The 16217-nt window shown below is 32.1% G+C and overlaps 1 protein-coding gene and 1 long non-coding RNA gene across 6 annotated transcripts; both read right to left on the reverse strand.

The window, feature by feature from the left end:
* Positions 1–1375: 1375 nt before the first annotated feature.
* LOC112727147 (uncharacterized) lies at positions 1376–5439 on the reverse strand. The gene is made up of 5 exons (XR_003165590.2): positions 5100–5439; positions 4370–4436; positions 4208–4250; positions 2769–2821; positions 1376–1629 (listed from the first exon to the last, which is right to left on the reverse strand). It is a non-coding gene; the product is annotated as an uncharacterized lncRNA (long non-coding RNA).
* Positions 5440–6837: 1398 nt separating this feature from the next.
* LOC112727148 (ABC transporter D family member 1-like) lies at positions 6838–11933 on the reverse strand. 5 transcript variants are annotated; one of them, XM_072209040.1, is made up of 10 exons: positions 11773–11933; positions 11458–11647; positions 10761–10926; positions 10606–10655; positions 9259–9456; positions 8907–9101; positions 8411–8715; positions 8226–8327; positions 7495–8121; positions 6838–7179 (listed from the first exon to the last, which is right to left on the reverse strand). In XM_072209040.1, exons 5-8 carry the CDS (start codon positions 9451–9453, stop codon positions 8306–8308), a joined length of 717 nt encoding a protein of 238 aa, XP_072065141.1. In that variant the 5' UTR covers positions 9454–9456; positions 10606–10655; positions 10761–10926; positions 11458–11647; positions 11773–11933; the 3' UTR covers positions 6838–7179; positions 7495–8121; positions 8226–8305. The 5 variants fall into 5 exon arrangements, 4 of the variants coding, with proteins under 4 accessions (XP_072065141.1, XP_072065140.1, XP_072065138.1 ...); XM_072209039.1 differs by having other exon boundaries at positions 8226–8330; XR_003165594.3 differs by having other exon boundaries at positions 8226–8330; positions 8411–9101; positions 9365–9456.
* Positions 11934–16217: the final 4284 nt, after the last annotated feature.

Consider the following 16217-nt stretch of genomic DNA (forward strand, 5'->3'; position numbering starts at 1 on the left):
TTTATATGGACAAGGCACACTCATTAAGTACTCAAATGGTAATGAGATCACAAGATGTGGATAAAGATCCATTTCGACCTTGTGAAAGTAATGGAGAGCTCCTTGGTCTTAAAGTACCTTATTTTAGTGCTATTGCTGCACTAATATATCTCGCTAACAATACAAGACCAGATATAACATTTTCAGTAAACTTGTTACCGAGATTTAGTTCTTATCCAACTAGAAGACATTGGAATGGTATCAAACATATATTAAGATACCTTCAACGATCTATTGATAAGGGTTCGTTTTACTCTAATGAAACAACATTTCAGTTAGTTGGATATGCAGATGCATGTTTTCTTTCTGATCCGCATAAAAGCAGGTCACAAACAGGTTATCTATTCACAAGTGGAGGAACAACTATATCTTAGCGCTCAACGAAGCAAACTATAGCGACAACCTCCTCAAATCATGCAGAAATATTGACAATTCATGAAGCAATTCGAGAATGTATTTGACTTATGTCAATCACCCAAATATGTTCAAGATATGTGGTTTATCCATGAAGAAAATACCAACAGTCATATACGAAGATAACTCTGCTTGCATACATAAATTAAAGAAAGGATACATCAAAGGAGATAGAACAAAAACATATCTCACCAAAGCTCTTCTACTCTCATGATCTTCAACAAAGTGTTGATATAGACGTTCAACAAATTCATTTCAATGGTAATTTAGCAGATTTGTTCACTAACGCACTACCTACTTTAACATTTAAGAAGCTAGTATACAAGATGGGGATGCGCCGACTAAGAGATATCAAGTGATGTAATTATTAACACTACAAAAAAACAGGGTTAAAACGGCGGTTATTTTGGGGAATTACGGTGGTTAGAACCGCCATTATTACCGAAAATGGCGCCCCCAAGAAACGCCGTTATTCTGGGTGCCATTCTGGTTATTACGGCGGTTCTCTGAGGGTTAAAATGGCGGTTTCTGACTTGTTTAAAATGGCGGGTATAACCGCCGTTTTTTCCAGGATGTTGTGGCATCATTTCTGTTTAAAATGGCGGTTTTTAACCGCCGTTTTTACCATTATAACCGCCATTTTTACCAGATTATAATGGCATCTTTTGTGTTTAAAATGGCAATTTCTAACCGCCGTTTTTACCAAGTTATAATGGCATCTTTTGTGTTTAAAATGGCAGTTTTTAACCGCCATTTCTACCAGCGTATAATGGCATCGTTTTCATTTAAAATGGGGGTTTCTAACCGGCGTTTGTACCTAATTATGATGACAATTTTATGCTTTTTAAAATAAGATTGAAACTACCAATTTAAAGTGATATTTTCAAAACTCACTTAAAAATCTCATAATAACTAAAAGGCATAATCATAAATCAAACATCATTAGATGATTTTTAATTCATACATGATCCAAAAGTCATAATCCAAGTCATAATTGAAATGTCATAATCTAAAAATAAAGTATCAAAGTAACATTTTTCAATAATACGTCTTAACATATAATTCTTAATATACGTCTTAACATATCAAGCAAGGTCATGCTTCCTTATTGCTTGCTCCAGAAGACCTACTTCCTAACTCTTTTGGTGATGGAATCTCACTATCCTGATCCAATCCCTACAACAAAAATATAACTATTATGAGCACAAGAAATGCAAAAAAATGGCATATATTGATATACATTTATCATGTCTAATTACATAGCATTGATACAATAATGAAACTAATTTAAAATTATAGAGCCAACTAATCACTTGAAAACATTTAAAATACAAGGCCAGTCCAATCATTCAGAGATTCAGCCTTTAATTGATGCTCTAAATCTCTAATACATAAAGTAAGGTTACATTTGTAAAACAATCCATTATGCTTACTTTTCAATAATATATTAACTAACTAACTAAAAAGAGAGTAAAACAACAACAACAACAATTATTATTATTATTATTATTATTATTATTATTATTATTATTATTATTATTATTTTAGTAATAACAATAATTATCCTATTTTTGATTTACGTTTTGGGCTCAATTATATAAATCAAGATATCTTTTCATGGTTAAAAAAGCATATATAGCATATTTGTACCGAAAGTCAAAACTACTGGCCTCTCGGCCTTCTGCACCATGAATACAATTTTATTATTTATTTATATTCACTTACAATAAAAGAGATGAAATTTATCCAAACGAAACTAAAGAAATTTTCTTCACTCTTTGGTGTACTATCCTAATTGTAATATAATATATAAATTAATAAACTAAAAGTTTAAACATTAAAAATATATCACTGTCATTTATAGATCAGGTTTCGATCATATTTCATTAGTACAAGAAGTTGCCTTAAACCAGATTTTCACCAACATAAGGTACAAACAGAGATCCTAATGAGAACTCATACCAACATGAGATGTGTTCCCAATACCATCAATACCATTGAATACTAATTTCCCTCTAACTAGCAAGCATCAGCAAAGTTTCTTAAATTACTCTATAAATAGTGGCACCCAATATTAATTTTAATAATTTGAACCCGAACCCCCCCCCCCCCTTTTTTTTCTCTTTCTCTCTCAGTTATGAATTCTCTAAATAATGGCTCAAACAACCAGTGGCAATTTGCAAGAAACAACACACTAGGAAAAGACATTTTCCTTCTCAAAGTGGGTTTCATTCAAAAGAGGAACAAACCATTCAACTAAGATTAATGTCATTATAAAACTCCAAAGATTTTCAAGTTATAGTGAGCATACAAACCTGTTTTCCATCTTGTGGATAAGGGAGTGATTGCTCTATGTATGCAGTGGTTCCTAATGAAATCAAGATTCAATTTGCAAATAGCCAATTATAAACATTGTGAACCTTCAAAGAAATACGAAAAAGCAAGATAATGATTCCAAAACTATAGTAATAAACTGAGGAATTGTTACCAACAATCTATAACTAAAGGCACATCATCTATGATAGAAATTATAAGCAATATCAGACCAACATTTTGAGAATACTGATAGGAGAAGCACACAAAATATCAAAACATTTTATAACACAATCAATATTTCATTTTTTTGTAATTCAACAAGTACACATTAAGATTATTCCCGGTAGCAAGGGAGCCGAGAAAATGAAAGGGGCACCCTATGAACAAAGGATCCTCAAAATATCAAAATTTTGACTTCTTACATTAACAGCAGCTTCGGATTTATAGTAACAAGATCTCTTAATGATTCTGTACAGTATCCACTGCTTCCCAAATGTATTCATGAACTTAATGTACTTAACTAACAGCCAATCCATCCAAAGTTTCCATCAACTCTACATTTTTGTATTGCAGAAAATTTAGAAAAAAAAAACTAAACATTAACGTACAAGTTTACTAAGATGCTTACAATAAATCAAATCACATCAGCTAGAATTGTCAACATATTATGCTTGCAAACCATGTGATAGAATAGAAAAAAAAAAGGGAAAGGAAAAAAAAGAAAAGATAAGGAAGTCAAGATTTAAAACTTCAGGCTAAAACCACCAATAACAAGAGAAAATAGACAATTGGACTGAAGCCTATGACGATTCAATTGTATCTAACTATCTATTATTGGGGAAAACATTGATGGTTCAACTCACCATCAAAGCTAAGAATGAATAAGTGACAGTCAAGATAATGGAGCTTACATGTATCCAGCCTAAAGGAAAGAGTGATAAGCTGTCCTAAACTTCAAATATTTTTTCTTCATTCAATGTTGAACACTGAACAAGAAATTAAATTAGACATACATTTCTCAACTAAAAGTAATTAAAATGACAACAAACAATTTAAAAAAATCATTAATGAATCATGAGAGAATTACAGCATGTTAATCAAATCTAAGTGCAATGATATGTTAATCAAATCTAATAAGTAAGATCATAGTGAAACAGGACATGATCAGTCCCAATTATTAAGTTCAAATTTCCAACATGACTACTGCTGTACCGCATGTATAAAATATAAGTACTAGCCTTCAATAGAGCAACTCAGATTGCTAGCAAGAACAGATGACTCGAACTCATTTACAGAGCAAGGGCATATTTTGATTTCTAGAATTTATCCAAAAGATATAAATAAATAAAAAAATAAATGTTCAGTTAATGCAAAAAATATTGAACAGAGCAAGGGCAGCAGAGCTAAACAACTACAGAGATTACTCATTTATAACTACCTAGGTGAGCAGATCGTGTGGCCAAACCCAGTGGTGTTTCCTTCTGCAAACACAAAGCAGCTAACATTTAGTTTATTAAAATAGAAAGAAGCAAATTTAGGATGACTGCAATCATGTTGATGAATTATTAGAAGTTTAAAAACAAATTTAAATCAAAACTACCTGCTGTTAGTGTATTAAACAGTTTAGGCATTTGGCATTTGGCAATCACTGCTGCGTCAGGAGCATTCTTAAAGCAATAAAATTACAATAATGATGTTAATAGTACTTGATTTAGCATTCATGGAAATTAAATCTAAAATATGGCACCACAAAGCTTCACATGGTAACTAACTAATAAGATATATACTATTTATTGTTTTCAACAATTTTAATGGGCTAATTGTTACATATTTCTTGAGAACACTTAAGAAATTAAACGTAATATTATAGATGAAATATCAATAATCATTCCTCTCTTTTTACAAAATCTTGAAAACAAGAGATACTATTTTGTTAAAAATCAAAGAAACCATGTTCAAGTAAATTTGATCTGTTGCACTTATTTAAGCCTAAACCTGTTTTAGATTCCAACTGTGAACCTTTCAGCAGATTTAGTCTTCAATAAAACAATTGAACGAGCTCATCAATTTAAACTTTGAAGTAAAATGTCTTGTAACATACAAATTAATTTATGACATCATTAAATCAACTATCAACTAAATCTAAATGTTTTTGCTTATTCTTACAGCATTCTTCTTCCCAGATTATCCTCTATGACATCATTAAATCAAATATAACCTCAAAAGGAAGTGCGAAGTGCGAAGTGCGAAGTGCAGAAAAGGAAAATCAAAAGGAAAAAGAGATGTTAAGCGAAGATTCGTGAACATGCAGCATAAAACATTAGAATAACCTCAAAAAAGCTGAGTAGCAATGGCAAGAAAGAGCCGTCGGCGGCGACAACGAGCTCGGCGGCGTGAGGGAGTGTAGTAAACTAGTGGCAATGAGCAACGTCAACGGCAGATCTGAGATCCGAAAGAAGGGAGGGTGAAAGGTTGAGATCTGAGATCTGAGATCAGAGATTTGAGGTGAATGTAGCCTAGAACAAGGGATGGTGAAAGGTTGAAGAGGAAGCGGCGGTGGAGGTTGAAGAGGAAGCGACGGTGGAAGTTGAAGAGGTAGCTACGGAGAGAGACGAAGGAGATCAGGGATAGAAGGGAAATTGTAAAGCGAGCCCTCATCTGTTTCAAGCTAGGGTTACTGTAAATTTTTATATTATATACGTGTGAAAATGGCGGTTCAAAACCGCCATAATCACTTGAACCGCCACCAAACTCAAAGTTCATTATGGCAGCAACTAAAAATGCCATAATAATCGGTTATTAAGGCGGTTTTTTAAAACCGCCGTAATATTAATGCCATTTTAAACTCTTTTTTTTGTAGTGTAAGGGGAGTAATACAGGTTATACTCTTTTCTTTAACCATGGCTTTTATCCCACTGGATTTTTCCTGGTAACGTTTTTAACGAGGCAGTTACCTAACGTATTACACTAAGAATATCCAAGGGAAGTGTTATAATATATCTATTATGGATGTCCTATATTGTAACTGTATTTTAAATTTCAATAGATAGAATCAGTTAACTTAGCTGAGTCAGCTAGAAATTAGACTCTTAGTTATAAATAATCCCTTTTTGATATTCTATGTACAACATAATCATTAATAAAATCGTCTACTATTCTCCCTATTCTCTTTCTTCTCTTTTTTCGTCTCAAATTCTAATCCTTATTTTCATAACAATTTGACCATTTTTAAATTTGAAGAAATTAATTTTACTCAATATTTTTTTTGTTGAGGCTTATCTTGGATAATCAACAATAGAGTTGACAAAAGGTGGAATTGGCATCATATTTTATGAGAAAAAATCCCAAAAAAAAAAAAATTTCACCGTAAAAATTAAATAACAAAAAATATTACTTAATTTTTGTAATACTTTTTTAAGTGTTATTAAAATTATATAGTCATTATAAGTATTATAGTTTATAATCATAGATAATTAAACACCATTGCATGCATCCAATTTCAAAGCTTAAAAATAAAGTTTTAGAGAATTAAAAAATGTCTAAACATGTTCACAACTAGAAAATAGATTAATACATACAGATTTACAGACAGATTTAGTCTTTATTACAGGCAGATTTTTGGTTACCGACGAAATTACCGACGGATTTTGTTCCTCTGTAAAAGCCTCGTCGGAAATTATTTACCAACAGATTTTTTTCCGTCGGAAAATTACCGACGGATTTTTACCAGTTACCGACGAATTTTTCCTCTATAAATTCTCCATCCATTTCCCTGAAATGTCAAAATTTCCGACGGATTTTTCGTCTGTAATTACAGACGAATTTTCTGACAGATTTTCTGTCGGTAATTACAGACGGATTTTCCGTCTGTAAATACAGACAGATTTTCTGACAGATTTTTCGTCTGTAATTTGAAACTTGAAAAATCATCCCACACTCTGAATACAGACAGAAAATCCGTCTGTAAATTCGTCGGTAAGGTAAAATAATTTTTTTTTAAAATTTTTTATTGCAAAATAAATATTTTAGATTTGTTTTTTAAATTTACTCCATCAAACACACTATAAATTGAAAAAAGAAAGCCAAAAATCACATAGATAAATATAATATTCATTACATGATACCTATAAAATTGGATGTTATTTTTCAACACCATTATCCAATATCTCACTGTCTCAATAAAAAGATACTCCAAAATTTCTTTTAAACTACAACAGAGAAAGGCATGACTTCAGCCTAAATTTTAAAACTATTTCCTCATGCTCTCTTTAAAGTTTAAACTCTCCAATCTAATCTGAGTTACATGATTCTTCACTCCATGGTAGACTCTTGTGTGGCTGAAACTTGAAAGTATTTGTTCATCTACTTCTTCTTTGATTTGTTTGCATTGGACTGAGCATATGCAGTTTTCTAGTGTCAAAAAATAGGACATGGACAGATTTTAGAAGTCTAGCGATGTTTTATAGGATTAAGAAAAAATGAAGGAAGATAACAAAAACACAACTTTAAAACAGAACTGCAAGAGAGAGAGAGAGAGAGAGATAGAGAGAGAGAGAGAGAGAGAGAGAGAGAGAGAGAAAGAGAGAGATGCTTGCATAACTATATTTAAAAAAGTCAGCACAATCCAGTAAGATGTACAATTTAAAAACTTCAATCTAATAATAACTATATTTAAAAACAATCACATATTATTTTTGCATAAATAGATAAATTGAAATTAGATACCTGCTGCTTGAAATCATAAGGGTCAGCACCCTTCTCCTTCATGTCAGCAGTTTTTGCAGTTTCTCTCTCAACTTCCTTCTCATAAGATACTAATAGAGTAGATACTTGAATGCTGAAATTACTATAGCTCTAAATTTATTTATCTCAACTAAAGCATATCTTGAGAATGCTTTCAGAACTGACTAAATCCTAAAAACGACAATCAGCAGCAAGTAAAACTTTCAAGGCAATATCATTATCAATCGGAGTACCGTAGAACCCATAAGTTGCAGGAGTGTAGAACTTGAGTACAGCAAAGTTGTAGTTGCATATGCATATAAATATATGTTTACCACCAAACAATAATATCTAAGATTTTCATAAATAACTCAGACACATGTAGAATTAATCTATTATGACAGGATAGTTGTCCATCCCCACCATATATACGTCTGTGTGTGTTAAGAGCATATCTACAGAAGGTACTACCAATACTTTGCTCATGGCAGCTACTCTTAGTGGCAATGGCCTCAAATTACTTTTAATTTGGGGAACAGCAGATGGTGAAATAGTAGAATTCATGGATGTAGATGATGATATCACTTCTGTGATATATGATTGTGCGCTTGACTTTGAGAATCCAGAACCCTGGACAAGAGAAGAAGAAAATAGGAGGTAGGGAATACTTCATATTAATATAAAATAATGAACATTGAAGATATCACAAGAACCAGAATCAGAAATATTTGAACCTTTTTGTTCGTGGTAAATGCTTCTTGAACTGTCTCTGCATCACGCTGTCGCTTTGTCTGAGATGCCTTCATTGTATCAATCACCAATTCAGAAGAAGAGTCCTCCTTGTAGCAAATTTGAATCCTATAAATAATAGCATAGATCCAAAGTTGAACAGCAACAAGCAGCATAGTAAAGTTCAAACCTTCTATAACGAACACTCCAGCCTCCCTCACCATCTAAGGATAAAACTACATCATGGAATGCAACTAATGTTGGACGATGTGATATGGTAATGCATGATGTTCCCATGGCCCGAACTTTAGTACAAAACCGTTCTTCCATGTCAGTTGTGACAGCACTTGTGCATTCATCTAGAATTGCAAATTTAGGCTTATGGTAGAAAAGCCTAGCCATGCTTAATCTTTGTTGCTCACCCAAAGAAAGTTCATCACCCCAGTTTACCTCTTTTTCAGGGGGGTAACGGTCCAAAAGATACTCGAGATCAACCTTGGACAGATGTGCAAGCAATTCAGATGAATAATAAAGTAAAGAAATATAACAATTCAATATAACTAGACAGTAATATGGCATTGAATTATCAGAATAACAGCAACTGTAGCACCAAGGTACTTCAATAAAAAGTCCTGAATCATGCCAAACCACCAATGGTCATGTAGGACACTACTCAAATGCCTAACCAAGGTCTTAAACTTCTGCTGAATATGGGCATCTTCTCTCATCTCTCCACCATAAAATGATATACTTTCCGAGTGAGTCCTCAATCGCGAGTGAAGCTGTCGATAGTCTCCTTCCAGTTGCTGCTCTCTGGACATTAGTTTACTAAATGGAGGAGAGCATTTTCTGATTGTGGTCCCAGCTACAAGTACATAGCCCTGAAGAGGAAACAACATTTATTGAGAATATAAAGAATGATTTCTGCGTAACATTTGTCTGACAGTCTCCAGCCATCAGCAACATATCTAGAAAAAATGTTAACAGTAACTGTCAATGAGACATCTGCATAACAGAAAACTTCAATTATGGTGGTACCAATATCCAGAAGACATATTTTGGACTTGCATATGAACACAGCCGCCAAGTGTATAGCAGTCCATCAGTTAGTGCAGTTAAATCATCCCAAACAATTTCACTTAACTTTGAGCAGAACCGTGGCACATCGCTTGCAATTCTGTGCTCTGGGTTAGTTATCCGACCATCACAATGTGATATTTTGTAGTACACCATATTCTGGAAGAAAAACAAATAATAAATACAATACTGACAATATAAGCAGAAATTCACAGTTTCATGAAGAAACTATTCTGGTGAATCCATAATCTTTATGCACCATAAGCCCCACAATAAAATTCTGGAAATATTTTGTGATTTCAAATACTGAGAATTGAGAGTAAATAAGGAAGTGAATTTGACTTATAAACAGGTAAGAGATAACAAACTCAAGTAGGATTAACGTAAAAAATAAATGCAGATACTTCCAACGACTGCAGGAACCCCTAAACATATCAGAAGTGTAGTATAAACACCAAATATATACAACTAGTAGTAGTATTATTAGAACAGAGGGCAAGTGATGCAGAGTCTGAGTTACAACTAGTCTACAAATGAAATTACACTACTATTCACTCTGCTTCTGCTCTTGCTCTTATTGGATCCCCCAATGCAAAATATACATCTTATTTTTCTGGGTATGATGCATTTATATCTGGTAATTTAATAGTGTAACACTGTATATGTTCACCAGGAACAAGAACAGGAACAAAAACTGGTCAATGTGGGTAATGTCAAACAGAAAATAATACCAACAATCAACGTCACATGATGAATAAGAAGAGATTGATGTGTGTAAGTGGCATTAGCAAAAAATGAAAGCATAGAACTAAGTACACATTTCCACAGGATCAAAAAGAAGCACAACATCTGATTAATTATCATAATCAACGTTTACACTCAGTGGAAGTCGAATGATATAAATAAAAATCCCAAGCATGCATATAGATAAGTTATTTTTGATAATTTGATTTTGATGCATGACAAGCATGCATAAGTTTTTCACATAGGCATCCAATGACGTGTTGCCATATCATTGAAAGTATTTGGCCGTTATAATAATTACTTCAAAATTCATAGAAGCAGGGAATAAGAATAGATGAGCTTATATAACATTTTATATTGACACTTAAATCTATATTTTCTGTTGTTACTTTTCCTCACATGTCCAAGAAAAAAAATAATTAAATGCATGTGGCCTCAATTTTTCAAGTAAGCAATCCAAAAGAAATAGTAAAGTGAAATTGATTGAAATTGACTATCAGAAACTGCTTCTCTAGTTAGTTATTAGACTCTTTTTAAAATTATATTTAATATAAAAAATTATACCTTATCTCCATCAGTGAGGGACAATCCTTTCTGCTGATCTACTTCTGAAACTTGAAAACAGTGAAAATAGTGACACCACTGGTGAATGCTTGAGTAGAATAACATGGAAGCCCCAAAAGACTTAAGAATTATAGAGAGCACCAAAAAACACTAACCATTAACTTCCAAAAGGTTATTTCTGCTCCCATCAGTTCAAGAATCCTCAGAATCATTGGATTTGGTTGTCAAGCAGTGTCTTGCCTCAGTTTGTTTGCCTGAAATTCTCGCTGCCACTGATCCGCGGCGCAATCTCCTGTATATGATTGGATTTGGTTGTCTTGCCTTTGTTGTTTCAAGATATTGCAAACCAAAATGAAGAAGTCAGTGAAACAAAAAGTCAACTATTGTTCTGTTCTAAAACAGAAGGCATACTCAAAGATGATCAAACAAGTGGATCACTGGATTTTAAAACAAGCAAAAAGTCACTGCTCTATAATACATTAACAACTCCTGAATCATTTGCATTCAGAAATTGAAAATAAATCCTCAACCCACCTATATATGATGACACACTTTAATTTCCTAATTTGGAGGAATGCCACACTTCAAAATCAAAGCTATAACTATAACTGATTACACAATGATCCATCATAACAGGGAATTGTTTCATAGAAGCTGCAATTCTTCCTCCTTAACTAAAGTAAAAAAAGATATGTGATTGATTTATATCTAAACCCTAAACCTATTGCAAGCGCTAACTTGATTTTGACCTAAACATCAAGATTGAAATCACGACCAATAGATAACAAGAAATCACAAGTTGATATCAATTCTGAATGAAGAAAATGGAATCGAGAAAAAGAAAAGGCTTACAACGACGATGTCAGGGTCACACTAGGGAAGCTGGTCTTTGCCGGAGAAGAAGTTACCAACAGAGTCAACTATCATTCCAAGCTTCGCCATTCAACAACAACCACCGAGTTTCCACCGAGTTTCACGAATCGTTGCAGAAATGACCGACAAAAAATCTCTTTCTTCGCTGATAATAAAATAATTGATAAACCTACAACAAGCTCAATCAGCATCAACACAACAAGAAGATAGAAACTGCTAAGAAAAATTGATAAACCTAAAATTGGCACAGAAAAATTGAACCCTAAGCACCAGAATCACAAAATCAGAGTATACCTGAAATTCACTAAGGGAGCAAACGCGACAAGAGTGGCGGCGGAGGAAGCTCATGCGACGCGAACGGCGGTAACGGCGGAAAAAGCTCATGTGACAGAGAGAAGAAGCTGTTCGTGCGACAGAGAGAGGAAGAAGCTTGTGTGGAGTGTGAATAAAGCTCGACACACTCAGGTTAAATTAGGTTTAAATCAATATTACCGACGGAAATTTTTAAATTACAGACGGATTTTCTATCTGTAACCATTTTTCACGAAAAAAATTATTCTTTTCGACAGAATTATCGACGAATTTTCTTTTTTGTCTGTAATTATGCTAATTCATTTTTTTTATTTTCCGACAAAAAATCTCTCTGAAATTCTGTCTGTATTTCCGTGGGATAAAATCCGTCAGAAATATCCGTCTGTAATAACTAGTTTTCTAGTAGTGGTTACATTTGAATAAAAAAATAGAATAAATTTTGAAAAGGTCAAATGTCCAAACATGTTAAATTTGAATAAAGAAAAAAAATTAGAGTGAACAAAAAAAGAAGAAGTAAAAATTGATTACAAATTATTGAATTGTTAGTATAGAATTCTAACCAAGTGACCTAACCATATTCTTTAACATAGAATTATTAATTTCTTTTGTAAAAGATTTGGGGGCCATTGATTACGAGAAGTTTCGCCAGCAGATAGATTTATACTCAATAAGAATTAATTAGACAAATATAATGACTTTTTTGAAACAAATAAAAAATCATATTTATATTTTTATTTACACTCAAAATTTTACTCTTTTAGATATTATTTTTTTATTTCAACTGCCTGGGTTATAATAGCAAAATAGATCTTGAATTATAGCATAGATTTTGCCAACAATATAACTGGGATCACTATATAACCAAGAATAATTAGATAACTTATTTTTATTAAATATATGATTTTTTTTAGTTATCAAATAGTCATCTAATATTTGTATTTATATTTAAAAAAAATTTAAAAATTAATTAGGTAGTATTTATACTATACGAGTACAATACTACAAGTATATGTATTTTTATTGGATTAAATTTAATAGTTAATTTAAATTAAAAATTTTAAATTATTTAAATAAAATTAGATGAAATAAAAAAATAAAAATAAAGTAACACAATACTATTTAAAATATTATATTGATGTATCAAGAAAATTTTAAATTATATTTTTTTAATTTAAAAATTTAAATCGTTAATTTTTTTCAAATCGAATATTTAATTAACCATACAAATAGAATAAATATTGTAGTTAAATTGTTATAATAATACCCGTATCGCGGATATTATATTAAACTCATTATCACACTATCTGCCAGTAACTGCGTTATTGCACAACTGTTCCGTTATAATTTTTTACCTTATTTCATAATCAGCGCCTTCGCTATAGCTGTTTGTAACATAGTTACAAAATGTTTAAAACGGTAAAAAAATTAAAAAATTAATTAAAAGAATAAATATGATTTTTATTTATTTTAAAAAAGCCACAAATATAATTGATAAAAATATAATAAATTAATATTTCGTAACATTGCATGTTTGATTAGACACATAACACATTCAATGGATAAAGAATATAAATAAACTAATGTTTCAGAAACATCAAGTTTGATTATCACCAAGGGCTAGAACTAATTAGTACTAACTACTAACAACTAAACTACTTTTGAACAATGAACAAATGTATCTAAAATTCTAAATCTGCATGACAAACTGGACAAGTAGTTTTTTCCCGTTGCAACCAAGAGTTTATACACATTAAATGGAACTCATGAACACAAACTCCAAAAGGTTGAATCAACTCCCATTCTTAAACTATTCTATACAAACTGAATAATAATTAACTTTCCAATGGCTGATTTGTTGGCGTCCTTCTCCTCATCTTTCTCCTCCTTGATGTAGCTCTTAACTGGCGGCAACAACTTTAAAGTGCGCCAAATAGACAACTCCGTTAGTTCTTGTGTTCTCATCAATAATATTATTTTCGTCTGAATTCTCCTTTCAAATTCAGAAATATAAAAAAATAACCAAAACAACTGATGATCATTCAAAATAAAGATAAGAATCACCGAAAATCCGCCTCCTGTGCATAGAGATATAACCCTCGAAATGAGGAACATAAAGGGTAATAATATCATCATTGACCAAAAGGCCGTTCGAATCAGGGGCGGAGCTTAGTTAAGACAAGGGGCATAGCCCCAAACTTTTATTAAAAAATTAATAATACTATTTCAAAAAATAAAAAATTTTTTAATTTTAAACATTCAAACCTTGTTGAATTTGGACTGAACTGAGTGTATTTGTATTTTGCAGCCCTCTATTCAATAAGCAACACTCCATCTATCTTTGAATTTAAATATAAAAAATTAGGCATTTTTTATTTATGTAATTTAATATTATTTTATATTTTACTGTTTATTTAATTTAATTTTTTATATGATAAAAAATATTAGAATATTCAATAAGTATTGATATTATTGTATTTGTATAAATTGATAAAAAAAAGTCAATAAATATTATAAATTTTAATATTTATCCTTCTAATTTCTTTTTTACATATTTTACAGGATATATATTCAAATTTTTATATAAAATAATCATGAAAAATCAAAGAATTGATGCAATTTTAAGAGGAAGGCTAATATTCAAGAAGAACATATAATTTTTAAAATAGGAAAAGTATAGGTAGACAATGAAAATACTAAACAATGTGAACAATGGATAGATCGGATGTTCATTTCACTAGATGTGCGGATGATTATTCTAATATTAAGATTTAGGTGGTTAATTTGGAGGTGTAGTGTGTTTTAATTTGATTGGTGGTTGTTCATATTGTTTAAAAAAATTATTGGTTACCTAGCATTACCCTTTACAATATCAACACCTGTGGATAGTTTTTATACTTTAATGAATCACGAAAAAAGTGAGATACAACCTTCAAAAGTTCAAAGATATGATGAGTTTGACCTTAATTCTTTAGAACGAGACACTAAAAAATGGCTTTAAATTTGGCAATATCACCAAAATTAGAGAGATGAGGTTAGGCGAGCTTATCTTAAATGGGGTCCATATCAAAAACATCTTAACAATTATCTTCTATCTAGCCCCCCAAAATTTTATTTCAAGTTCCGCCACTGCTTCGGATAAAACCAAAAATCCTAGGCATATTAGAAAAGGAAACTTATATAGTATGTCGTCTTTTGTGGTTCACGACCAGAATATTTTGTTGTCAAAAATTATATCAATTTGTTCGTAGGAACTAACTAATTTAGCTTTTGAATCTCACATTGTGCATTTTTTTTAACAAGGGAGCTCAATATAATACAGTGGAGTGACAGAAGAACCAAATCTCAAACATCAACATCCAACGAAATATAAACAGAAAACTATCCCTAGTGTCATCTTCGCCATTGCCATCAACAACGAAAAGGATCCAAATTACTCCACTCTCTATAACTGGTTAAAGATTTCTAGAAAACCTCTTCTACACCCGCTTCCTTGTTATTAAAAATTCGCATGTTCCTCTCTAGCCAAACGTTCCAAATAACAGCAAAGAAGCATATGAGCCACTTGTTGCGCTCCTCTTTCCTATTAACTACACCTGTCCAACTCTCAAAATGTTCTTTTAGTGAATCCGGAATAGACCACAATCTTCCAAAGTCAGATAGCCGTTCACACCACACTTGCCAAGTAAACTCATAACAAAGAAACAAGTGGTGAATATGTTCAACATCTTTTTTACACAATACACACATGTTGTCACTGTGACTAATAATTCTTAACCTATGCAATCTTTCTTTAGTATTTACTTTTCCTATCAAAGCAAACCAAACCAAATAAATAACTCCACTCGTGGCAAAACCAAACCTTTTCATATGGTTCTGGTGAAACTATAGCTGGTGATATCCTCCGGGAGTATTTCTGACTGCACCACCTGCACAAAAGAGTTAGTAAAAAAAAAAATGCATTCCTTGTCAAACTTCCATACAACTCTATCTTGCTTATCATATGCTAGCTTTACAGGCCTTAAGGTGTCATGTAATTGATCTACTAATTCTAACTCCTATTGGTATAAATCTCGTCTCCACTGGAAGTTCCAAATCCAATATAACTCATTCTAAAACCCACAATCCCCTATGACATATCCTCCTCTTTGATTTGAAACAGAGAAAAGCCTCGAAAAACTCATCTTTAGCAAACCACTTTGTAACCAGACATCTTCCCAAAAGCAAGTCCTCCTTCCATCACCCACCTCCATAGGCAACCCAGCAATCATCTTATATCTCACATTACTATCCTTGAACTGCAACTGACAAATATCCTTCCATTGACCCCTCTACTAGGTAATGTCTGAGCTGATAACATCACATTGGAGTTCAAATTATAGCAAGAGCACACAACCTTCTTCCATAATAGACACTCTTCATTTGAAAAC

This window comes from Arachis hypogaea, chromosome 12 (assembly GCF_003086295.3).
Source record: "Arachis hypogaea cultivar Tifrunner chromosome 12, arahy.Tifrunner.gnm2.J5K5, whole genome shotgun sequence".
In the NCBI taxonomy this organism is placed as follows: Eukaryota; Viridiplantae; Streptophyta; class Magnoliopsida; order Fabales; family Fabaceae; genus Arachis; species Arachis hypogaea.